This window comes from Panulirus ornatus, chromosome 10 (assembly GCF_036320965.1).
Source record: "Panulirus ornatus isolate Po-2019 chromosome 10, ASM3632096v1, whole genome shotgun sequence".
NCBI classification, from domain to species: Eukaryota; Metazoa; Arthropoda; class Malacostraca; order Decapoda; family Palinuridae; genus Panulirus; species Panulirus ornatus.
This window is the reverse complement of record NC_092233.1, coordinates 48,303,354-48,329,315: the sequence shown is the minus strand read 5'-3', so window position 1 is coordinate 48,329,315 and position 25,962 is coordinate 48,303,354. Positions and strand designations below refer to the sequence as shown.

At 41.1% G+C, this 25,962-nt stretch overlaps 1 protein-coding gene across 7 annotated transcripts in view; it reads left to right on the top strand.

Moving 5' to 3' along the window:
• The window catches only part of LOC139750936 (uncharacterized), a 244,969-nt gene extending 220,834 nt beyond the window's left edge, over positions 1-24,135 (top strand). For all 7 annotated transcript variants that reach the window (XM_071665854.1, XM_071665850.1, XM_071665849.1 and 4 more), the window contains one exon: positions 11,059-24,135. In XM_071665854.1, the coding sequence (XP_071521955.1) occupies positions 11,059-13,339 (2,281 nt within the window). In that variant the 3' untranslated portion in view covers positions 13,340-24,135. The remainder of the gene's footprint in view (positions 1-11,058) is intronic.
• Positions 24,136-25,962: the final 1,827 nt, after the last annotated feature.

Sequence of the window (25,962 nt, the reverse complement as noted above, 5' to 3'; positions counted from 1 at the left end):
GTTAGCATGGTAACTTGAGGACAATACTTATAGAAACTTCACACACCATAGGTAACTGAACTGATTAGATGAGTGGGAATACAGTTTTATCAAATAATTCATCTTTCAAAAGAAGTCCATCTTTACTGTTACTGGAAATAGCACAGCCTTGGGCTGCAAGGTTCTCTGAAAAGGAGGGCCTGGGAAACATCAGGATCTTATCTGAGAAAGGGGTCTTTTGAAAGTTGTAAATGAATAGATGATTTTGGGAGGTAATAACTTTTTTTGCTGTAACTTTTAACTCAGAAGTGGTGAATGACTGAAAGTTCAAATATAAAACATACCCTTTTATGTAAAAGGAGACAAATGTAGTGGTGCAAAAATTTATGCAAAATAATAAGTCTGGCAACATTTTCCTTACTTGTGACATGACATAAGGCTGTACAGTTACCTCACGTTGAAGGATTCCAAGCTGTATGCTATAGATATTGCCAGGGGATTAGTTAATCCTTCGTGAAATTTTTCTGTTGTTTTTGGAGTCGTCAGTTTTACCGAGTCTCTTCTTTGTTACAGCAAGGTCTGTAGGTTCCACATTGTTAAGATTGCATAAGAACGAGGTATTGAGGCTGGTTCTAATTTTGCATGCCATATTGTCTGGAATGACAGAATATGGTCTAAGATGCATGAAGCAGGGACTCACCGACTATTCCCCAAAGGTTATGTTTGGCCCATAATATTATTTCTGATGGCTTGCAACCAAACAGTGACAACTTACATAGTACAGGTACACCACTGATTTTCTGGCACTCTTGGTTCCAAAGCCTTGCCGGATTAACCATTTTGCCAGACCGACTGTGGTCACATAATAATAATTCATCAGCACACCTTTAACTCACTAATTATTCATCTCCCATGTGTCTAAAGTATACCATGAACTGCTAGAAATTTAAATTAAACAAATATTAGATTAGATAGATAAATGAAACACATTATACTCCTGCTCAGGACTGAGGTGCTCGTCAGGTATGAGCTTCGCACATTCATCCACATACTTGGCAGCTCCTTTGTGGTTTGCAGACCGCTTTTCTCCGCACACTTTATTCTTGGAAATTCCATGACACTCCTTGAATCTTTGAATCCATCCTTCACTATAGTCGTGCTAATGTTGTAATTTAAGTTCTTTATGGAACAACTTATCCTGGTCCATTATCATGCTGCCTGACAAGTCCACTCCATCACTATGATGCTGTCGAAACCATTCCATCATCACTCGATTGTGCTCAGTACTCTTACCTCCTTTCATAGTTTTTCTAATCGTCATTTTTTTCTTGAAATTGCTGTCTGCATAGAATTGCAATATTTTCTCCCTTTTCTTCTTTATACCATAGATAGTTGATGAACCCATACTGTAGATGTTACACAGCTGACGTACTGAAACACCACAGTCCATTTTTTCAACAATTCTACTTTATCTTGGATCGATATGGACTGGTGTTTACATTTAACACCACGACTGACACTCTCATGTGTCTTAGAAGCCATAGCTAGGGTTAAATTTAAGCAAAGTAAGCTAAGAATCTCACAGCATTGCAGTATCACCACCAACAAGTGCAGTGTAAAGAATGTAAATAAGTGCACCCTACACACAATGCCATCTGTAGCCGCCCAGTAAACTAGTTTGGTGGCCGCAGTAATTTCAAGTTCCTGCACATAATACTTTCCGGACTAAAGGAGGTACCGAACCATCAGTTGCTGGAAGTTTGGTGATGTACCTATACTAGATCGGTGTATGTCTTTCACCGAGTTATGGCATGTCAGACTTGAGTATCACTGCTGCCTCCAGTATACTAATTTTTTTATACTGCTCTTATTCTGGCACATGACATATTTTATCTAATAATTTCTAGATTTAAGGCTGCTGCAAATACTGAAAAGGTATGCATGAAATGCTTTAGTATTGATAATACCTTTTGTACAACTGCAATTGCTGCATCAACAAAATTATGTTTTTTAGTGTTAATGGGTAACTGAATTGCTTGTCAGGATTTTATTCTGTCAAGTAAAAGGCTGGACCTTAGGCATTACTTTGAAAAAATAGAACTAGGAAATGAGTTGATTAATGATATGGTAACAAGAAATATCACTGCATGAGATAAATACTATTTTTTTTATTATACTTTGTCGCTGTCTCTTACATTAGCGAGGTAGCATAAGGAAACAGACAAAAGAATGGCCTAACCCACCCACATACACATGTATATACATACACATCCACACATGCACATATACATACCTGTACATTTTAACTTATACATATATATACGTACACAGACATTTACACATGCACATAATTCATACTTGCTGCCTTTATTCATTCCCTTTGCCACCCCACCACACATGCAATAGCATCCCCCCTCCCCCACGAGGTGGTGCTAGGAAAGGACAAAAGGCCACATTCATTCACACTCAGTCTCTAGCTGTCATGTGTAATGCACCGAAACCACAGCTCCCTTTCCACATCCAGGCCCCACAAAACTTTCCATGGTTTACCCCAAACACTTTACATGCCCTGATTCAGTCCATTGACAGCACGTCGACCCCGCTATACCACATCGTTCCAATTCATTCTATTCCTTGCGTGCCTTTCACCCTCCTGTGTGTTCAGGCCCCGATCGCTCAAAATCTTTTTCATTCCATCCTTCCGCCTCCAATTTGGTCTCCCACTTCTCGTTCCCTCCACCTCTGACACATATATCCTCTTTATCAATCTTTCCTCACTTATTCTCTCCATGTGACCAAACCATTTCAATACACCCTCTTCTGCTCTCTCAACCACTCTCTTTTTATTTCCACACATCTCACTTACCCTTTCATTGCTTACTCGATCAAACCACCTTACACCACATATTGTCCTCAAACATCTCAATTCCAACACGTCCACCCTCTTCTGCACAACCCTATTTATAGCCCATGTCTCACAACCATATAACATTGTTGGAACCACTATTCCCTCAAACATACCCATTTTTGCTCTTTGAGATAACGTTCTCGCCTTCCACACATTCTTCAATGCTCCCAGAACCTTCGCCCCCTCCCCTACCCTGTGACTCACTTCCGCTTCCATGGTTCCATCTGCTTCCATGGTTCCATCCGCTTCCAAATCCACTCCCAGATATCTAAAACACTTCACTTTTTCCAGTTTTTCTCCATTCAAACTCACCTGCCAATTTACTTGTCCCTCAACCCTGCTGAACCTAATACATTTACTCTCAGCTTTCTTCTTTCATACATTTTACCAAACTCAGTCACCAGCTTCTGCAGTTTCTCACCTGAGTCAGCCACCAGCACTGTACCATCGGTGAACATCTGACTCACTTCCCAAGCCCTCTCATTTACAATAGACATCATACTTGCCCCTCTCTCCAAAACTCTTACATTCACCTCCCAAACAACCCCATCCATAAACAGGTTAAACAACCCTGGAGACATCACGCATCCTTTTCACAAACCGACATTCACTGGGAACCAATCACTTTCCTCTCTTCTTACGCGTACACATGCCTTACATCCTCGATAGAATTTTTCATTGCATCCAGCAACTTGCCTCCCACACCATATACTCTTAATACCTTCCACAGAGCATCTCTATCATATGCCTTCTCCAGATCCATAAATGCTACATACAGATCCATATGTTTTTCTAAGCATTTCTAACGTACATTCTTCAAAGCAAACACCTGATCCACACAACCTCTACCACTTCTGAAACCACACTGCTCTTCCCCAATCTGATGCTCTGTACATGCCTTCACCCTCTCAATCAATACCCTCCCATACAATTTCTCAGGAATACTTAACAAACTTATACCTCTGTAATTTGAACACTCACCTTTATCCCCTTTGCCTTTGTACAGTGGCACTATGCATGCATGCTGCCAATCCTCAGGCACTTCACCATTAACCATACATACATTGAAAATCCTCACCAACCAGTCAACAACACATTTACCCCTTTTTTAATAAATTCCACAGCAATACCATCCAAACCTGCCGCCTTGCCAGCTTTCATCTTCCGCAAAGCTTTGACTACCTCTTCTCTGTATACCGAATCATTCTCCCTGACTCTCTCACTTTGCACACCACCTCGACCAAATTCACCCTATATCTGCCACTCTATATCAAACACATTCAACAAGTTTTTGAAATACTCACTCCATCTCCTTCTCACTTCACCACTACTTGTTATTACCTCCCCATCCGCCCCACTCATCGACGTTCCCATTTGTTCTCTTCACTTATGCACTTTATTTACCTCCTTCCAAAGCATCTTTTTATTCTCCCTAAAATTTAATAACACTCTCTCACCCCAACTCTCATTTTCCCTCTTTTTCACCCCCTGCACCTTTCTCTTGACCTCATGACTCTTTCATTTATATATCTAGTCATTTGCACTGTTTCCCTGCAAAATTTGTCCAAATGCCTCTCTTCTCTTTCACTAACAATGTTACTTCTTCATCCCACCACTCAATACCTTTTCTTTTCGCACACCACCTTGACCAAATTCACCCTATATCTGCCGCTCTATATCAAACACATTCAACAAACCTTCAAAATACTCGCTCCATCTCCCTCTCACTTCACCACTACTTGTTATTACCTTCCCATTTGCCCCCTTCACCAATGATCCCATTTGTTCTCTTGCCTTATGCACTTTACCTCCTTCCAAAACATGTTTTTGTTCTCCCAAAAATTTAATGATACCCTATCACCCACAACTCTCATTTGCCCACTTTTCACCTCTTGCACCTTTCTCTTGTCCTCTTGCCTCCTTCTTTTATACATCTCCCAGTCATATGCACTATATCCCTGCAAAAATCATCCAAATGCCTCTCTCTTCTCTTTCACTAACAATCTTACTTCTTCATCCCACTACTCACTACCCTTTCTAATCTGCCCACCTCCCACCTTTCTCATGCCACAAGCATCTGCACAAGCTATCAGTGCTTCCCTAAATACATCTTATTCCTACCTAACTCGACTTACGTCATTTGCTCTCACTTTTTTCCATTCTGCGCTCAATCTTTCCTGATACTTCCTCACACAAGTCTCCTTTCCAAGCTCACTTACACCACTCTCTTCACCCAACATTCTCTCTTCTTTTCTGAAAATCTCTACATATCTTCACCTCCACAAGATAATGATCAGACATCCCTCCAGTTACCCCTCTCAGTACATTAATGCACCTATCAATTAACACATAATCATTTAACACTTTCTGGCCATCTTTCCTACTTACATATGTATACTTATATATATCTATCTTTTTAAACCAGGTATTCCCAATCACCAGTCCTTTTTCAGCACACAAATCTACAAGCTCTTCACCATTTCCCTTTACGATGCTGAACATCCCATGTACACCAATTATACCTTCAACTGCCACATTACTCACCTTTGCATTCAAATCACCCATCACTATAACCTGGTCTCGTGCATCAAAGCTGCTAACACACTCATTCAGCTGCTCCCAAAACACTTGCCTTTCATGATCTTTCTTCTCATGACCAGGTGCATAGGCACCAATGATTACCCATCTCTCTCCATCCACTTTCAGTTTTACCCATATCAATCTCGAGTTTACTTTTTTACACTCTATCACATACTACCACAACTCTTGCTTCAGGAGTAGTGCTACTTCTTCCTTTGCTCTTGTCCTCTCACCAACCCCTGACTTTACTCCCAAGACATTCCCACACCACTCTTCCCCTTTACCCTTGAGGTTCTTTTCACTTAGAGCCAAAACATCCAGGCTCCTTTTTCGAGGAGGATGAGCACTCCCCGCATTTCTTTCATACACACTTGCCATTTCCTGTATTAGCAACATACTGTTGAGGAACAGACAAGAAATGGCCTCATTTGCTCACCCCCATTCTCCATCTCTTATTTATGATACAGCAAAGCAATATGATTAGCTCCAGGATCCCTTCTTCAGGAGCTCTTACAGCATTAAGGTTGCACTGCTTCCGATAAAGCATAACAAAACCTCCGGGAATTGCATGCCACCCACCATTGGCATGTCAGGTGCCAACATTAACCAAGGGGGTGCAGCTGAAGACTGCTCTCCCACTTGCCCACACTGTGAGGGCACATTTACCAGCTATCGGGGCCATAGGGTCCACGAATGGTGGGCACATGCTAATTTATACCATCACTAAATTGCAACACGGCACATTGTGTCTAAAGCGAGATGGACCGACGAGGAAGTAGAGCTCCTTGCTAGGGAAGAGGTGAAGATGGCAGCTGGTCCCTCTTTAGTAGCTGGGCAGGGCCTGAACCAGCAGTTACAGGCTACTCTTCTAGGCTGGTCGGTAGAAGCAATCAAGGGCCTCCGAAGGAAAGGCACATACAAGGCCTGTGTTCAAGAGTTGATCCTGGACGTCAACCCTCACCACGAAGGTTGTGTAGGTGGAGAGGTCGCGTTTAATGTGCCAAATAGGAGACGTGTCCCAGACGATGTGAGAGGCACATGTGGAGTGGCAACAGGGAGGGAGCACCACGTGACAGAAGGCGCGTGGGTGCTACCTCCGGTGGAGAAGGTTTCGAAGATCTGGGAGAGGGAGCTGCTCTTGATGGAGGGCAGGCTGCTAATTCTGGTGAAGGTGCTGACCCCATGGTTTTATTTGTCCCCGACACTCCACGGGCGCCCCAAACCCAATCTCAATCCTTTGTCTCTTTCATCGAGGAGACTATCTCCTGTCTTGACACATTAGGGCCTTGTCCCACCAATCCTGTGTGGGGCAAGGAATATCTGCGCCAAGGGGACAGCCTCTCTGCCATCACGGCAGCCACAGAACACGCCAGGAAACTGGTAAGTTCCTGTGGCTCGACCATTGACCGCCCTAATTGGGGTGAGGGCAGAACAGGACAACCACCGAACACAGGTGGCGGCTGCCGGACTGAGGGAGTCCCTGTGAGCAAAAACCAACTGCGCAGGAACAGTACAAGACAGTACAGCAGTTTTATCAAAAGAGTAAGTCACTGGCCACTGGACAGGTACTGAAAGGCGAATGGGAGGTTCCACCAACATCAGTTGGGCCTGAAACCCTCTATCCCATTTGGGAAGCTCTCTTCTCGCGGCCATGGGACCCAGACACACATGCCATCACTGATTATGACCAAGAAAGCAGACTAACAGCAGAGGTTATGACCATGGGACAGGTTGCACACCACCTTAAAGCCACTACAACATCGTCCCCCAATCCTGATGGAATGCAGACTAGGCTCCTGAAGTCTATTTCTCCAAAGGTGCTCTGCAAGATGTTCAACTTGTGGATCGCCACCTCTGTGTTGCCAGAGCCATTCAAAGCAAATAGGACGGTATTGATATCCAAGGTACCAAATCCCACCCAGCCCAAAGACTACAGGCCAATCACCATCTCATGCACCGTAGTCAGACTGCTCCAGAAAATCTTGAGCAGCCGTATCTCGAGCCTCGTCCAGATTGATGGAGCTCAAAAGGCATTCGCCCTGTGGACGGATGCCGTGAGAACCTCACGATCTTGGATGCGATCACTGGTCGTGTGCAGGCACAGTCCCATGCTGTGCATCTGGCATTCCTCGACATGGCTAAAGCATTCAATAGTGTTAACCATAGCACTATCGAGCGGGCCATGTTGCGGAAGGGCATTCCTGCCCCCATCAGGGCACACATCATGTCAACGTACAGCCAAGCCTTCACTCAAATTGAAGGTAGCAGCGGGATGTCGGAATCAATCAAAATGACAAGTGGGGTCAAGCAGGGCGATCCCTTATCCCCTATTCTTTTAACAAGGGTTAAGGAATTGGGAGTGGGAGTGAGATTTGGAGACCAGAGGGTGTCAGTACTGGCTTTTGCTGATGATTTGGTTTTGGTGGCCCAGACAGCTGGCGGTCTGCAGAAAGCAGTTGACATCATGGCGGAGACACTTGCAGGAGGTGGTCTTCAGGTGAACCCGGGAAAGTGTCAGTCCCTCAGCATGGAGATTGATGGTAAATGCAAGACTCTGTATGTTAATAAAAATTGGACAGCGCTATGGGCTTCATGGATGCTGAGGACGACTACAAGTACCTCGGCATTCTTGTTGAGGCAGGGGGTAGGCATAAATCCTATGGCACCCTGCTAGAAGTGGGGCTATCTAATATCACCAGAGCCCCTCTAAAACCTCAGCAGAGGAGTGCTATCCTTTTTGACTTCCTCGTACCCAAGCTAATGCATCGCCTGGTGTTGAGGAAGTATATAAGACCAGTTGACGCGCATGGATACAAAGGTGAGAGTCGCGGTTCGCTGCTGGCTCCGCCTAACCCATGACGCCCCTGCGCATTCTTCCACTCAGTGGCTTGGGTATACCCGACTTTGTCTCAACTGTCAGAATTAATAAACAGACGGTTTGTTAAATTGCTCACCTCGTATGACCCAGTGATTTGGCAGCTGCCTCAGAACCTGCAATTCTTAGGAAGTTGCAAAGGTGGTCGGGTCCCTTATGCATGTTGGTCGACAGGTGGGCCACAAAATCAAAAGATTGCGTGCATGGCGCTATAACCTAGTTAGCACCTGCGATGGATCGGGTCTCGTGCCCTCTGCTACTGTACCACAAGTCAGGAGATGGGTCACTAGTGGGTCCTGACTCCTCTCAGGTAGCGACTATGTTAGAGCAGTCCAAGTGCAATCAGCGACAGTCTTTACCCCCGCAAGGGCTAAGAAAGGCCGACCCAGTATCTCCAGCCTCTGTGACACATGTCACAAGCCTGGGACGTTGGCGCACATCTCTCAGATGTGCCCACGTACCCACAGGGATCATATCAAAAGGCACGATAACATCAGTACCCTTATAGCCGGACGGTTGAGACAAAAGGGCTATGAGGTGGTTTGTGAGCCTCGCATTCCTGTTGTAGGGTCCTTCTGGAAGCCAGACATCGTGGCTTCCAGAGGGTCAGCGGCCTACGTCAAAGATATGCAAGTCTCTGGAGTCTGCTTCATGCTTTTAGCTGCAGCTATTATGGTACCCCAGAAGTCCTTAGGGGCGTACGGGATCTAACCGGGAAAGACACCGTGCAAGTAGCATCAGCCACTTTGAATTGGCGAGGAGCATGGTGTCAAGAAAGCGCGATTGCTCTCCGAGGGTTAGGTCTCTCATACCGGGACCTGGAGGTGTGCTCCGTGAAAGCCCTAACCTGGACCCATACCCTTCACAGGATGTGGTCCAAGAGCACTGGTTAAAATCAGTAGCCCACTGTGTCCATCTGGTGTTGGCCCTTGGGCTGGTGAATGTGCTTTTTTCCTTTGTGTGCTTGTGGGTGACGGTTGGCTGTCCGCCACCCCACGGTTAATTGGTGGGTACCAATCCCCGAAGGCAGTTCTGTTTGTCGGGGGTGTGAACGTCTGACAGGCCACATTGGACGGCTTTTGTGTTGGTGACTGCCACGGTGTACAGGAAAGGTAGGGTGAGTAAATTGAACCACATTTCTGTCCGCCTAACTCGATCTTTCTCATAACTATGCTGTCATCATTCTGACCTAGTATCTTCCTGTTATTCTTATACACATTTTCAGATAACCAAACTCTTATTTCACTATCTACACATGTACATAAAACAACTAATAATCCTTTTTATCATACTTTTAATGATTTTTAATTATTTAATACATATCCACTTAGTGTATACCTGGGTAGCCTGCAGTGCAACAGCCCAAATGACTGGCAACTATGAGAGGAAAATAGGAGGAATATGTTGGGCAACTTTGGAGTGAGAAGTTCTTTGATGAGACTGAACTCCCAGTGGTACAGCTTTTTCTTTCCAAAGGTGACTTTTCACCCACAGTGTAACCTTATTAAGGCAAAATCTGATGACACCTGTAATTTGATATAATTAGTTTTAGGTCTTTAAGTATCATTTATATGGAGCAAAAATATATAATTCAGTAAATTAAGTCTTCAGATAGATTTTTCAAGGAAAATATTTTGTACTAATCATGAGGTTCTAGTACTTTACAAATTGCACAGAATTGGTCAGATTGTGCCCTGGGGCTGGCATAGAACAGGAATACCCTCTCCTGGTGGGTAGACTTACTCTCATGCTGACAGAGAGATAATTTGGACTACATTATACTTCAAATTACCCAGTGAAACCTAGCACTGAAAAAAAGTTCAGGAAATCCTACCCTGAAGAATAGACATAGGCATTCACTGCTAATTCCAGATATTCATAGGAATTGTTTCTATGTTTTCTAAAAACTTCTTTTACCCCTTTGAAATGTCTTAATTTCTTGGGGATAGTCTGAATAGGAGAGGAAATGTTTAGCTCATCTCATCAACAAAGACTTCACTATAGTTATGCTCCTTTGGATGAGTTTTTTCTGTCCACATTGATTATTATATAAGATGGCTTCCATGAAAGAAGTATTTATTTTCAAAGAGGGCAGGATACACTAAGACAAACAGGTTAGATTAAAACTTGTACTCCAGACTTCTGCTTTTCTGGATTCTTATTTTTTACTGCTCATTTGCAAAAGATTTTTATTGGAAGAAAATTCTTTGGCTCTGCATTTGGAGTTATCTGATTATGAGAAAAATGATACTTCTAGAGGTTTTAGATGCATATGTAAATTTTGCTGCTCAACTGCCTTTTTCAGAGAAGGCATAGCTGTCATAGATTGTGGATGAATTCAAAGACATTATAAGTAGAAATTCAGGAATTCATTCATATAAATGTGTTCTGTGTCAGCTACAGTAATGATTAGACCAATGTCTTTAATCTTATCTATGTGTTTATTGTCTCCTGAAGATTTTTTAGACTTAAGTACTTGGAAAGTTCTGCAGAAAGGGGACTTTACTGCCTTTTGAACTCAGGCTTACTGTTTGATTTAAAGAACAGTTCTTAATAATTCATTGCAACCATAGAAAAGGAAAATGAATTGCTGTTAGAAAATATAAGACTTTACTTTAACTTTCAAAACTTGCAGAAAAATTTAGAAGTACATCATTACCAGTCCACTCTTCTGTTATTGGTGTTTGTTTCTGCTCAAAATTGATTATCTTCACAGGTTTAAAACTCGCAACACCTATAAACGGCATTTAAGAACAAGACATGGCAAACTGTTGACCACTCAGGGAGCCATCATCATCCTCTCTCAAGAAGAAGCTGATCGCATGAAGAAGACACAGGGACGAAAACCTCGCAAGCCCCGTCAACCCTTAAAGATTATTAGCCCTGAAGCTGCTGCACAGATGGAGGAGGAGCAAATATGGACTGACTTTGAGGAAGGTGATCGTGAAGAAGAGGAAGAAGATGAAGATGATGATGAGGAAGAGGAAGAGGAGGAGGGCTCTCACACAGACGAGTCCATTCAGTCAAGTGAGCATAAAAGTGTAGGTGGTTGCCATATGCCATCCAGTACTCTGGTGACAACTCTGGGGGTCCAGCAGATAACCAATGACAAAATGGGTCTGCTTGTCAGGCCCAAAAAACTTAGTGTAGGCAAAAATCCTGGTAGACCTAATCATCCAGAAAGAGAGAATGACTTAAAGGATCCAGTGGTCTCAAAGGAAGTGGAGTTAGACAAAAGTACATGTGTGGAAGAGAGAGTGGAGGAAGAGGTTGTGACAGAGGAAGTTGCAGGTGATGATTTGCGCACATATGTCTTCCATCCTCCTCCTGAGCATAATTCATTGCCTAAGGTAAATATCAGATCTTCTTGGAACACCATTAATATTGACCTTAAAAGTTTGGAGAGGGCCACTGAACCTGTTTTTACTGAAACTGCTGGTAACATAGGTGACCATGGTGAAGGTGCTAAGGTAAAGCAAATAATAGATAAAGAAACAGAGGTGACAACTCAAATGGTCGATAGTTGCACAGAGTTTGTAGGTGACCACATATCCCCTGAGGAAGTGATTACAATCTGTGCTGGTATGGAAAGCTCAAGTGAGGATGCAGCAATATCTTCTGTGACTAGGCAGCAGTGTATTGGGTCAGGGAGTAATCCTGACTGGTTTACAGTAAAGAAACCCCTTAAGTGTTATGGAAGACCAGCATATAGTGTAATGGAGCCCAGTGCAAGTGTTTGGGGTGAGGCTGCTACGGTTACCACAAGTGCTCAACCAAATTCCCATGTGAATGCCATTAGTGGTCATGGTGTGTATGTAGTCGAGTATGTTCAGGGTCGGGATGGGAGGTTGGCCAAAGTTTACCATGCTAGTGCCTCATTTGTAAGTAGGAATAACCAACAATCCACTCAGACACCTACCACAGCCAGTGCCAACAATTTTTTAAGTAGCTCACTAAGTAGAGGAACCATGTTACCACTCTCTACTATAACTAGTGCTGCAGCTAGGTCTGATACTTCCATTAATGCAGTCACTACCTCGATAAACAATTCTTTGATGGTAAGAGAAGCAGCTAGGGATGGTGTAAAGTTACAGGCATTGGGTAGTAATGTTACTGCTACAAATAAAAGTACTTTTGTTCCAACTAAAGTGATAAGCCATACTGATAGTGGATCTTACTCCAAAAATGATAGGGTAGTTATTAATAAGCAGGTTGTGAACAATGTTGTGGTCAACAATCACATTGTTAAGAATGGCAGTCTGGTGAGTGTAAGTTGCGGAAAACATCGGGGAACTCCGGTGGCCTCACAGTTATCACCATCTGTTGTTGTTACCTCTGTTCCATGTGTCACAGAGTCTCAAAATGTATCTGATAGTCCAGAATGGCTACCCTGGTCCTCACAAACGATGGCAGAAAATAGCCAGATTTCTGCTGTTTATGTGAACAGCAATATGGAGGAAATGAAAAATGGTAAAGGTATTGTTTCCAGTTCTGCTAAGAATCATTTGGGCTACCCACTGGTTGGTCAAGAGGTAGAACAGCTGGTCACAATGAAAAATGAATACTTATTAGAAAATGTTGAGATTATTGATAGCTTGGATGTAGGGGACAGTGTGATTTCAATAGAGGGGGCTGTTGAGGGTGATGAGAGTGACAAACAGGATCAGAATATTTGTGTTACTGAACCACAGGTACATCCTCAAAGTGTGGGACATAATGCAACCATAAATTCCAAAGTTAAAGTTGAGGAGCTGAGACCTAATGAACCAGGCATTACTGATGCTACCTCTGAATATATGGGTCAAATTCTCCATCAGCACATTACAGATGAAATCAGCTACAATGAATGTGATGTTTCAACACCATCTGACAAAGCATCAACCACACCTGCACATGCTCTTTTATCATCCAAGTCTTTGACTCACCACATACACACAATGAACTCTGTTGATACCATGCCCCCACCTAATCTCCTTGCAACCACCCTACAAATTTAAGTATGTGCTCACCTTGTCTTATCAGAGAGGGACCTTTTTTTCCTTAAACTAACATAAAGTTAGTTCACTTTTGTTACCACATTCATTTTAGAGTTAGTAACTTAGTTGTTGACATGATTTTTTGTGTACCATGATTTAGTTTTTTTATTTTATTTATTAAAAGGATAGTTATGTCAATTCATAACTTTGTTCAAGTATTTTGTTATGTACTCTTTTCATTGGTAACTAAGTATTTATATGTGTAATGCCATGAACACAGCATTCCTTCCCTTTTTTATCCAAAGTTAAGTGTATGTAATTATGTGTTGAAGATAGATAGACTGTATAGTGTTTTAGATCTTCATAAAGGGTGGTAAAAAAGCTTCACACTGCCTTGTGTTCTTCATTATGCATAACATGGGATAAGTACACCATGTATTCTCAGCTTTGATGCTAATGATCAAAGACTATCAGATACAAGTGCCACAATTAGAAGACAGCTTTTCAAAGTCTTCTTTATTTTATGTCATGATATTATCCTTATAAAGATCTTTTTAAATTGATGTAGGTGGATTGATAGAGTAAGCATCACTGTGACGTGGAATATAAATTGATATTGGTGGATTGATTAAGTAAGCACCACTGTGACATAGAAAACCAATTAATATTCCAAAGAAGCAGTGCAGTGTTTTGTAAATTTCATAATTAATATAATGAGGCTTCCATATATAGATGCAGTTGAGAAAGCATGTAAATATTATAGATAACATTGTGGTCACCACATACTGCAAATATTATTACTTCATAGCATTCTAGTATGTATAAAGATACCTTGTTAAGTACTGGGGCCTTATGTGTAAGTGACTAACTTTATACATCCTGTTGCATCATGACAAGGCTCTGGAAATCTCATTATGTGGGTTATTTTGTCACCACAGAATACATAATTCTAAGCATAAGAAACAGAAATTCTCAGTAACAGTGTGATGCTGTGACGAATGATGATAGCCTTTTTAACTTGGGTGGGGTTCAGTGGATGTTCAAGTCATGCAGCTGTTCTGTAGTCTCTCTATTAGTTCGTAAGTCTGCCTTGGGAGGTTGCACCCACAGATCAGTATTTGTTCCATTTACCATTAATATGTGATATACTGTATTAACTGTACAATTGTATGGAGTTACACTCATTGTCTTTGCCAATAGTGCAAGGATTTTGGGTCACACCAAGAAGTGTGCATGTGTGTGTGTATGTGTGTGTGTGTGTGTGTGTGTGTGTGTGTGTGTGTGTGTGTGTGTGTGTGTGTGTGTGTAAAGTATATTAGTCTGAGAAGGAAAGTATCCCTTTATAAATGGCATTTGGTATTACAAACTTGTGAACCATCCTTAGTCACTGGTATTCCATAAATACACTAATGAAACTTGGGTTGAATTTTACCCTAAATTTGATGCCTCATGTAAATCTCCTAGATTTGCAGTTTCTAGGTTTTTTTAAATTCATTGTTTTTTGTTGTGGATGCATAAGTATATAAGTTTACCAAAAAATTGAAAAGTTTTACTAGATAGTAGGGCAGAGTTAATATAATGAACTCCACTTTCGTAAAATAGGTTTTGAAATCCACTTCAGAAAATTCTTTTGAGAAAATTACCTGTTAAGATTAAACTTTATGTAGTATTAGGCTCTCAATTTAAAGAAAGTTTTTTCTTTTTTAGAATATTTTATCCAGTCGCATGAGTACTTATTTAAAAGCTGATAAAAGCTAAATTGTTTGAGTGATTAAGTTTTTATAGTCACCCTGTCATTGATGGCATTGGCATCAACCTCCCATTTAGTTACATTTTTGGGAAAGATAAGCAAACTTTAGTCAGCCTGCACTGCTCTCTTTTGAATGTATACCTTATTACCTTTACATTTGTCTAAAATTGGTCTTTTGTTCTTGGTGAGGTTATTAATATTTTATTGTCTTTTTAGTTTAAAGGATACAGAAAATTTTTCAGTTGGCAGGGTATCAGCAGTACATGTTTGATTTCTTTGAATAACTTGAGCAATTGATAGCCAGTTTGAAAAATTTTGTTTTGCTATACTTTGACAACTTTTTCTTTTCACATAACTTCAACCATTTTTCATAAGATATGTAGCAAAAGAATGTTTATTGCTGGCAAGGTACTCGAGGAGATTGTGTATGTACCCTACACTTTCGTTAGAAATGACTTGTTGGATATGGATAGATGAATAAGTAGTAACTTTTTGCTGTAATGTTTGCAGCAACATTATTAATATCAGCCCAGTATAACTGGCTCCTTTACCACCATCAGCATAAGTTGGAGGTTAACAAAGAGGATATGCGTCTGACGTGGATGGGACAACGAAAAGGGGGACCAGATTGGAGATGGGAGGATTAGGTAAAAATATTTTGAATGACAGGGGCATATGAAGCATCTGGGAGAAACCATGGAAAGGTCTGTGAGGGCCTGGTTGTGGAGAGGGGGCTGTGGTGTCAGTTTGTTGCACATAACAGTTAAGAGAGTGGAAGTGAGCAAATGCTGCTATTCTTCATCTGTTCTGGGTACTACAATAAGCAAATGTGAAAAAGAAATCTCCTGAGTAAAGTCAGGTGTTGGTGAGAGGACAAGAGCTAAGGGAGGAGTAGCACCACTCCTGAAGCAGGAGTTGTGGGAGTAAGTGATAGAGTGGCAGGAAGTGAACTCTAGACTGATGTAGGTAAAAATGAAAGGGGATGGCAAGAGATGGGTGATTAGTAGTGCTTATACACCTGGCTATGAGAAAGATCTTGAGAGGCAATTATTTTGGGACCAACTGAGTCAGTGTTTTTGCAGTTATCTCTTTCCCCTTGTCCCCTTCACCAATGTTACCATTTGTTCTTTTGTCTTTCACACATTATTTACCTTCTATCAGAACATCTTTTTTTTTTTTTTTTTTTTTTTTTTTTTTTTTTTTTTTTTGTCTCCCGCGTTTGCGAGGTAGCGCAAGGAAACAGACGAAAGAAATGGCCCAACCCACCCCCATACACATGTATATACATACGTCCACACACGCAAAAATAGATACCTACACAGCTTTCCATGGTTTACCCCAGACGCTTCACATGCCCTGATTCAATCCACTGACAGCACGTCAACCCCGGTATACCACATCAATCCAATTCACTCTATTCCTTGCCCTCCTTTCATCCTCCTGCATGTTCAGGCCCCGATCACACAAAATCTTTTTCACTCCATCTTTCCACCTCCAATTTGGTCTCCCACTTCTCCTCATTCCCTCCACCTCCGACACATATATCCTCTTGGTCAATCTTTCCTCACTCATTCTCTCCATGTGCCCAAACCATTTCAAAACACCCTCTTCTGCTCTCTCAACCACGCTCTTTTTATTTCCACACATCTCTCTTACCCATACGTTACTTACTCGATCAAACCACCTCACACCACACATTGTCCTCAAACATCTCATTTCCAGCACATCCACCCTCCTGCGCACAACTCTATCCATAGCCCACGCCTCGCAACCATACAACATTGTTGGAACCACTATTCCTTCAAACATAGCCATTTTTGCTTTCCGAGATAATGTTCTCGACTTCCGCACATTCTTCAAGGCTCCCAGGATTTTCGCCCCCTCCCCCACCCTATGATCCACTTCCGCTTCCATGGTTCCATCCGCTGCCAGACCCACTCCCAGATATCTAAAACACTTTACTTCCTCCAGTTTTTCTCCATATAAACTTGCCTCCCAATTGACTTGACCCTCAACCCTACTGTACCTAATTACCTTGCTCTTATTCACATTTACTCTTAACTTTCTTCTTTCACACATTTTACCAAACTCAGTCACCAGCTTCTGCAGTTTCTCACATGAATCAGCCACCAGCGCTGTATCATCAGCGAACAACAACTGACTCACTTCCCAAGCTCTCTCATCCCCAACAGACTTCATACTTGCCCCTCTTTCCAAAACTCTTACATTCACCTCCCTAACAACCTCATCCATAAACAAATTAAACAATCATGGAGACATCACACACCCCTGCCACAAACCTACATTCACTGAGAACCAATCACTTTCCTCTCTTCCTACACGTACACATGCCTTACATCCTCGATAAAAAACTTTTCACTGCTTCTAGCAACTTGCCTCCCACACCATATATTCTTAATACCTTCCACAGAGCATCTCTATCAACTCTATCATATGCCTTCTCCAGATCCATAAATAAACATCTTTTTATTCTCCCTAAAGTTTAATGGTACTCTCTCACCCCAACTCTCATTTGCCCTCTTTTTCAACCTTTGCACCTTCCTCTTGACCTCCTGCTGCTTTCTCTTATACATCTCCTGGTCATTTGCACTCCTTCCTTGTAAGAACCATCCAAGCACCTCTCTTTTGTCTTTCTCTAACAACTTCATCCCACCACTCAGTACCCACATGATAGTGATCAGACATCCCACCTGCTTCCCCTCTCAGCACATTAACTTCTGAAATCTCGCTTTTACATGCTCATCAATTAATACCTTATCTGATAATGCCCTTTGACCGTCTTTCCCACTCACATATGTATATTTGTGTATATCTCTCTTTTTGAACTAGGTATTTCCAATCATCAGTCTTTTTTCATCACACAAATCCACAAGTTCTTCATTATTTGCATTCATAGCACTGAATACACCATGCCCACCAATTATACCCTCAAATGCCACATTAGTCACCTTTGCATTCAATTCACCCATCACTAATACTTGTTGATTTGCACCAAAACTGTTGACACACTCACTCAACTGCTCCCAAAACACTTGCCTCTCATGATCTTTCTTCTCATTACCAGATGCATATGCACCTATAATCACCCACCTCTTGCATCCACTTTCAGTTTTACCCTCTTCAATCTAGAATTTACTTCCTTCCATTCTATCACTCCCTCCCAAAACTCTTGCTTCAGGAGTAGTGCTACTCCTTCCTTAGCTCTTGTCTTCCCACCAACCCCTGGCTTTACTCCCAAAACATTTTCAAACTATTCTTTCACTTTACCCTTGAGCTTCATTTCACTCAGAGTCAGAACATCCAGGTTTTTTCCTTAAACATGCTACCCCAATCTGAGCCTTTGAGGATGATGAGCACTCCATGCTCGACTCCTTCCTCTGTTTCCTCTTTAAGCAGTTGAGATGCAAGAAGGGGAGGGTACATATTTATTTATTCATTTACTTATTATACTTGATCGCCATTTCCCACATCAGTGAGATAGCACCATGATACAGATGAACAGCCCATCCCCTCATATACACGTATATGTACATAAACGCCCATACACGTATATATACATACATAAATATATCAACATAAACATACACATGCACAGACATATACATATATACACATGTACATATTCATACTTGCCTGCCTACATCCATTCCCACTGCTACCCCACCCCATGGGAAATAGCATTGCTACCTCCCACTTCATGGAGGTAGGGCCAGAAAAAATAGACAAAAAAAGGCCACATTCATTCACGCTCAGTCTCTAGCTGTCATGTGTAATAGACCGAAACCACTGCTCCTTATCCACATCCAGGCCCCACAGACCTTTCCATTGTTTACCCCAGATGTTTCACATGCTCTGGTTCAGTCTACTGACTGCATGTCAACCCCTGTATACTACATAGTTCCGATAAACTCTTCTCCTTGCACACCTATCACCCTCCTGTATGTTCAGGCTTGGTCACTCAAAATCTTTTTCACTTCATCCCTCCACCTGCAATTTGGTCTCCTGCTTCTCCTTGTTCCCCTCCACCTCTGACACATGTCCTCTTTGTTAGTCTTTCCTCACTCATTATCCATATGTCCAAACCATTTCAACACACCCTCTTGTGCTCTTTCAACCATACTCTCTTTATTTTCATGGTTTCATCTGCTTCTGGGTGTACTCCCAGATATCTAAAACACTCCACTTCCTCCAGTTTTTCTCCATTCAAACTTACGTCCCAATTAACTTGTCCCTCAACATTACTGAACCTAATAACCTTACTCTTATTCACATTTACTCTCAAAACGAAAAGAAATAGAGTGCAAGGAATAGAGTGAATTGGAATGATGTGGTATACCGGGTTCAACGTGGTGTCAGTGGATTGAACCAGGGCATGTGAAGCGTCAGGGGTAAACCATGGAAAGTTTTTTGGGGCCTAGATGTGGAAAGGGAGTTGTTTTCGGTGCATTACACATGACAGCTAGAGACTGAGTGTGAACGAATGTGGCCTTTGTTGTCTTTTCTAGCACTATCTCACGCACACGCGGGGGAGTGACCATTTCACCGTCATGCACATGTACATACATAAACGCCCGAGGAGCCATTTCACCCTCATACACATGTACATACATAAACGCACATATACCTACATATACATTTCAACGTATACATACACAAACATATACATACATATACATACACAAACATATACATATATACACATGTACATAATCATACTTGCTGCCTTCATCCATTCCTGTCACCACCCCGCCACACATAAACTATCATTCCCCACCCCATGCTCTCTCTCTCTCTCTCTCTCTCTCTCTCTCTCTCTCTCTCTCTCTCTCTCTCTCTCTCTCTCTCTCTCTCTCTCTCTCTCTCTCTCCAGCAAGCTAGCACTAGGAAAAGACAAAAAAGATCACATTCGTTCACACTCAGTCTCTAGCTGTCGTGTGTAATTCACCGAAACCACAGCTCCCTTTCCACATTCAGGCCCCACAGACCTTTCCATGGTTTATCCCAGACACTTCACATGCCCTGGTTCAATTCAGTGACAGCACATCAACCCCGGTATACCACATCGCTCCAATTCACTCTATTTCTTGCATGCCCTGATCGCTCAAAATCTTTTTCACTCCATCCTCCCCCCTCCAATTTGGTCTCCCACTTCTCCTTCCCTCCACCTCTGACTTATATCCTCTTTGTCAGTCTTTCTTCACTCATTCTCTCTGCTTGTCTAAAACATTTCAACACACACTTCTGCTCTCTCAACCACACTCCTTTTTTATTACCTCACATCCCTCTTACCTTTTCATTACTCACTCGATCAAACCACCTCACAAATGGGGAGGTAATAACAAGAAGTGATGAAGTGAGGAGATGGAGTGAGATTTTGAAGGTTTGTTGAATGTATTTGATGATAGAGTGGCAGATATGGGATGTTTTGGTTACAGTGGTGTGTGTGGCAGATATGGGGTGTTTTGGTTATGGTGGTGTGCAAAGTGAGAGGGTCGGGGAGAATGGTTTGGTAAAGACAGAAGAGTTAGTGAAAGCTTTGCAGATGAGAGCTGGCAAAGTGGCGGGTTTGGATGGTATTGCAGTGGAATTTATCAAAAAAGGGGTGACTGCGTTGTTGATTGGTTGGTAAGGATATTCAGTGTATGTATGGATTATGGTGAAATGCCTGAGGATTGGTGGAATGCATGCATAGTGCCATTGTACAAAGGCAAGGGGATAAAGGCGAGTGTTCAAATTACAGAGGCATAAGTTTGTTGAGTATTCATGGGGTATTATATGGGAGGGTATTGATTGAGAGGGTAAAGGCATGCACAGAGCATCAGATTGGGGAAGAATAGTGTGGTTTTAGAAGTGGTAGAGGATGTGTGGATCAGGTGTTTGGTTTGAAGAATGTATGTGAGAATTACTTATAAAACAGATGGATTTGTATGTAGCATTTATGGATCTGGAGAAGGCATATGATAGGGTTGATAGAGATGCTTTATGGAAGGTTATAAGAGTATATGGTGTTGGAGGTAAGTTGCCAGAAGTAGTGAAAAGTTTTTACGAAGGATGTACTGAATGTGCGTGAGTAGCAAAAGAGGAAAGTGATTGGTTTCCAGTGAATGTCAGTTTGCAGAAGAGGTGCGTGAAGTCTCCATGGTTGTTTAATTTGTTTATGGATGGGGTGGTTAGGGAAGTAAATGCAAGAGTTTTGGAAAGAGGGTCAAGTATGCAGTCTGTTGTAGATGAGAGGGCTTGGGAAGTGAGTCAGTTGTTGTTCGCTGATAATACAGCACTGATGGCTGATTCGGGTGAGAAACTGCAGAAGTTGGTGACTGAGCTTGGTAAAGTGTGTGAAAGAATAAAGTTGAGAGTAAATGTGAATAAAAGCAAGGTTATTAGGTTCAGTAGGGTTGAAGGGCATGTTAGTTGGTAGGTACGTTTGAATGGAGAAAAACTGGAGGAAGTGAAGTGTTTTAGATGTCTTGGAGCAGACTTAGCAGCAGATGGAACCATGGAAACGGAAGTGAGTCACAGAGTGGGGGAGGGGGTGAAGGTTTTGGGACCATTGAAAAATGTATGGAAGGCCAGAATGTTATCTCATTTAGGAAAAATGGTTATGTTTGAAGGCATAGTGGTTCCAACAATGTTACGTGGTTGCGGGCATGGGTTGTGCTGAGGAGGGTGGTTGTGTTGGGGTTAGGGAAGAAGGAATGTATCCCATGTATTGCCTACTTGTTGTAGAAGGCAACTAAAAGGGCTGGGAGTAGGGGGGCTGGAAATCCTCCCATCCTGTTTCATTTTTCTGAGAGAATGAACAGAGAAGGGGGCCAAGTGAGGATTTTCCCTCTGAGGCTCGGTCATCTGTTCTTGACGCTACCCCGCTAACACAGGATATGGCAAATATGTACAAAATATACTTATATGTATGTTTACGTGTATGTCTATTGCAGGAAGTAAGTGTGTGTCTATCCTCTTCATCTCTTCTTTGCTGGTTGTCTGTTTTATATCTGCTCCCCTTACTGATGCTCCTATTGAGACAAATTATGCCATTCTTGCTGACATAGGAAGCAGCATGGAAAGAACACTACACTACATTTACAGGAGAATTCTGAAGGGATGATGTAAGGACGGAATGAAGGTGGAATTTTTTTTTGGAAATGTCATGACAGATTGTGCATATTGAACAAATGGCTTGGCCATGGGGAAGGTTGTGATTGAATGAAGCTTTACATAGGTCACACAGGTTAATGATAAATGGAAAAAAGAAACTTGGCGAAGCAGTTCTATAACATTGTTAACAGAATGTGCTAGTTCCTTGCTTGTGATAAATGTTGTGTCCAAAAATTTTATTGGAAGTATTGGTCAAAGTGAAAGTCTTTTATGAGGTATCATTAGTGCTTTGGAAAAAGTTATCCCCTCGTTTTTATCTACTTGAATTGTACCAGTGCCATTTATTTTGTGGGGACTTTTCCAAGTGTATATGTGTCATGCTTTTATTGGAGGCATGCAGTACCTGAATTGCTGTAGGGATATTATATCATTGTCATTAGTACACACCTAGTTAAGAAAAGGTTAATTTTTTCATGATATCAGTTTACATCTAAAATTGCATTGGCTTTGGATTTATTGAAACAGTATAGTTTGAGCTGTGTGAATGCAGCTGATTTTTGTAATTAAAGATTTGGTGACACCCTTTGCAATATGAACAGTATTTGTAGTTCTCTGTTTGTGTTTGTTTTCTTTATTCTTTTCTTTTTCTTTTTTGTCCAAATGTAGGACGTATAAGGAAATAAACTAAGTAATATAAACAAGTGCCCATATGATTGCAGATGAGCGTTTATTGTAGTATAAAAAAGTGCCTTCTCTTACCCATCTCCCTTTCTATACCTATTGTGGTATATAGGGTCTCATGCACAAGTACACAACAAAGTGCCTTTACTCATAATTAACCATTTATAGGGAATGAATTTTGATTATAGTAGATTGTATCCAGGTTAGGTAGATACAGTGAACTGACATGTATGGTGCAGTATTTGTTCAAGAGATTAACTCTTAACAGCCATGTTTACTGAAAATTAAATGTATATGAAACCTGAAAATAGCAGATTATAAGCAGATAACATCATTATATCTAATATGGCATTGTAGCATCAGAATCATTGTTGTTATTAATAGATAAAAGAAAGTTTAGGAATGGTAGGAACATGAATAATTTATCATGAAAAATTTTTGGAATAGTTTATGAACCCTTCCCAGGTGCAGAAGATTAATTGATGTACTCCTGCTGTGGTCTCAATGGATTTTACTGTAAATCTTGATTACTCTTTTTTTAGGAAGTTTTACATTTAAAGGACTTTTATAGGAATTAGAAATATTTTCTGTGCTGTAATTGTTAGGTTTAGAGCCTTCTAAGCCCCTCTGCTTTAAGTATTATATCAGTTTAGTTTACTTACTGTTGTTGATGTTCTTTGCAGTAAAGCAGAATGAGTATGCATCATAACCAGGCTGTCCTAAGTTATTAATGCATATCCATTATGCCATTTTCACCCATGCAGAGCAGCTCATGCAGTATCTTCATACAGAGAAGCTGAACCCAGTTTGAAATGTGATGGCCTGAATATTTGATATGCTCTGGTCCACTGCATCAGATGATTTTCTTGTGAATGGGAATAGATGTGCTATTCTATGGCCATAACTTGCCGGTAGCAAGTGCCGACTATGTTATAATGTATAATATTAACTTGGTCAGTTCTTCTGTGTGCAGGATCAGAGAACACCTTTATTATGATTACAGCATTCTGTCTCTTTACCATGATGCCCTCAGTATTGTCATTGTATTTATAATTGGTTTAGAATACATTCATTTACTGGTATATATTACAGTAAATCTAATAATTATAGATGACTTAGAGAGTGCATCAGCAAAATTCTCTCGATTCTCAGAAAATCAAAATTTGTATATTTCCTGAAGTAGAAAATTGAGTCAAAAACCATTCTGTGTAGGATGAAATAATACTGCTGGAAATTTTCAGGCATGATCTAAATAAAGTGGTAAAATTTGTATCCATGCTTATATAGATTACCATATCTCTCTATTAATGATCGAGTTATTTTCCAACTAAACAGCATAATGGCAAAATGAGGGTACCAATGTGAAAATTTGCTGGAGTAATCCCCCTTGCTAGTTTCACATCCCTTGAGTGAAGTAGTTTCTTGGAATGATGTACAATTTAGATATATAGAAGATATAATTTCAAGAAAATTTACTGAATGTTCTCATTAAAAGGCATTTTATGTCTGAGAGATACGTGCTTTTCTAGCACAGATAATCCTTGCCAATTCAATTCTTGGGTAATTTGAATGTGATATTTTGAATCTTTTAATGTGAATGATAGAATTTATAGTTCACATATTTGAATGCTTCACAAGGCTTGTGACCTTAACTCCCTCACCCTGACACATGATTACTACATGTGACTATTTTTTTGTGTGCTATGATTATGTATTCATTTGTCTCAAGTTGTTAGCAACCTCTGACCTCCAAGAGCTAGTAAGGTATCTGCTCTCGTTTGATTACTTCTGTTGGAAGTTTTCTGAATACTATAAGTGATCAGAAACATGTCTTTCATCGTCCATATCTTCACTGTTAACCTCTTGGAAGTTTCATTTTTATGGATGCATGTATCTAGAGAATGTGAATGGCATTTTTGCATTGTTGGAGGAAGTGTCCAAGTAATTTTTACTCTGATATCCACTTAAAAATGTGATAGAGATTTGTACAAGATGTCAAAAAGTAAAAGAGCTTAAGGATGTACTGTGAAGATGTAGTCAGCACTACAGGTAGACACCATTTAAAAGGTAAAGGAGAGTAAAGAATGATTATAACAAGGAACAGAGATACTCTGAAAAAATATTGTAGACAAGGGAGTTACTTTCTTTTTAAGAAAGGATAATGTGAGTTGCACTTCACCACTTACTAGTTTCTCAGATGAGTATGATTTGTGAAAAACTGAATAATGTGGAAGCAAATGGATAACTTCTTGCAAAGGAGACACTACCTAAGCAAGAGAAAACATAGATTCAAAAAAGAGGGGTCATGTGTAACAAACATTTTGTAGTTATATGTGAGATTGAGTTCCATTTCAACAAAAAGAGAAGGATGTGTGGATTGTGCACATCTGAGTTGCTAGAAAACTTTTGACAGTACCACATAGGAGGTTGGTAAAGAAGCTGGAGCTTTAGGCATGAGGAGACTCCTTAGATCCTTGGAAAATTACCTTGGTGGCAGGGAACAAAGGATACACATCAGAGGAGCCTTCTTAACATGGTTTGGGGTCATCACTGGTGTACTACAGGGTTCATTCTTAGAACCATTGCTTTTTCAGATCTATATAAATGACTTGCCTAAAGAACTGGGCTCATACCTGAATATGTTTGCAGATGATGCCAAGGTCATGGAGGTAAAGAGCGGTGATTGCATCATCTTACAAGGGGACCTAGACAGCCTTAAAAATTGGTTTTATGTATGGTTGATGAGATTCAGTCCATTAATGTGAAGTAATGAGAATGGAAGACAGTGAAAGGACTCGATACAAATATTATCAAGCAAGAAGTAAGCACAGGAATCTGTGTATGACTGAGAGTTGGCAGCTGACATTGTGCATAACTTGTCACCAGAACCCCTCTTTGAGAGTGCTGTAATGGAGACAAACTATCTCCTGGAGGCATAAGTTCCTGTGATTTATACAGAATTTCATATCAACTCATCACTGAGCATGCTAGTGTGTGAGGGACTAATACACCATCACTACTAGACCTTGGGTTCACAAATAACAGTGAAGTAAAAAACATCACATGTGATAAGCCAGTTCATAAGTATTCATGTAGA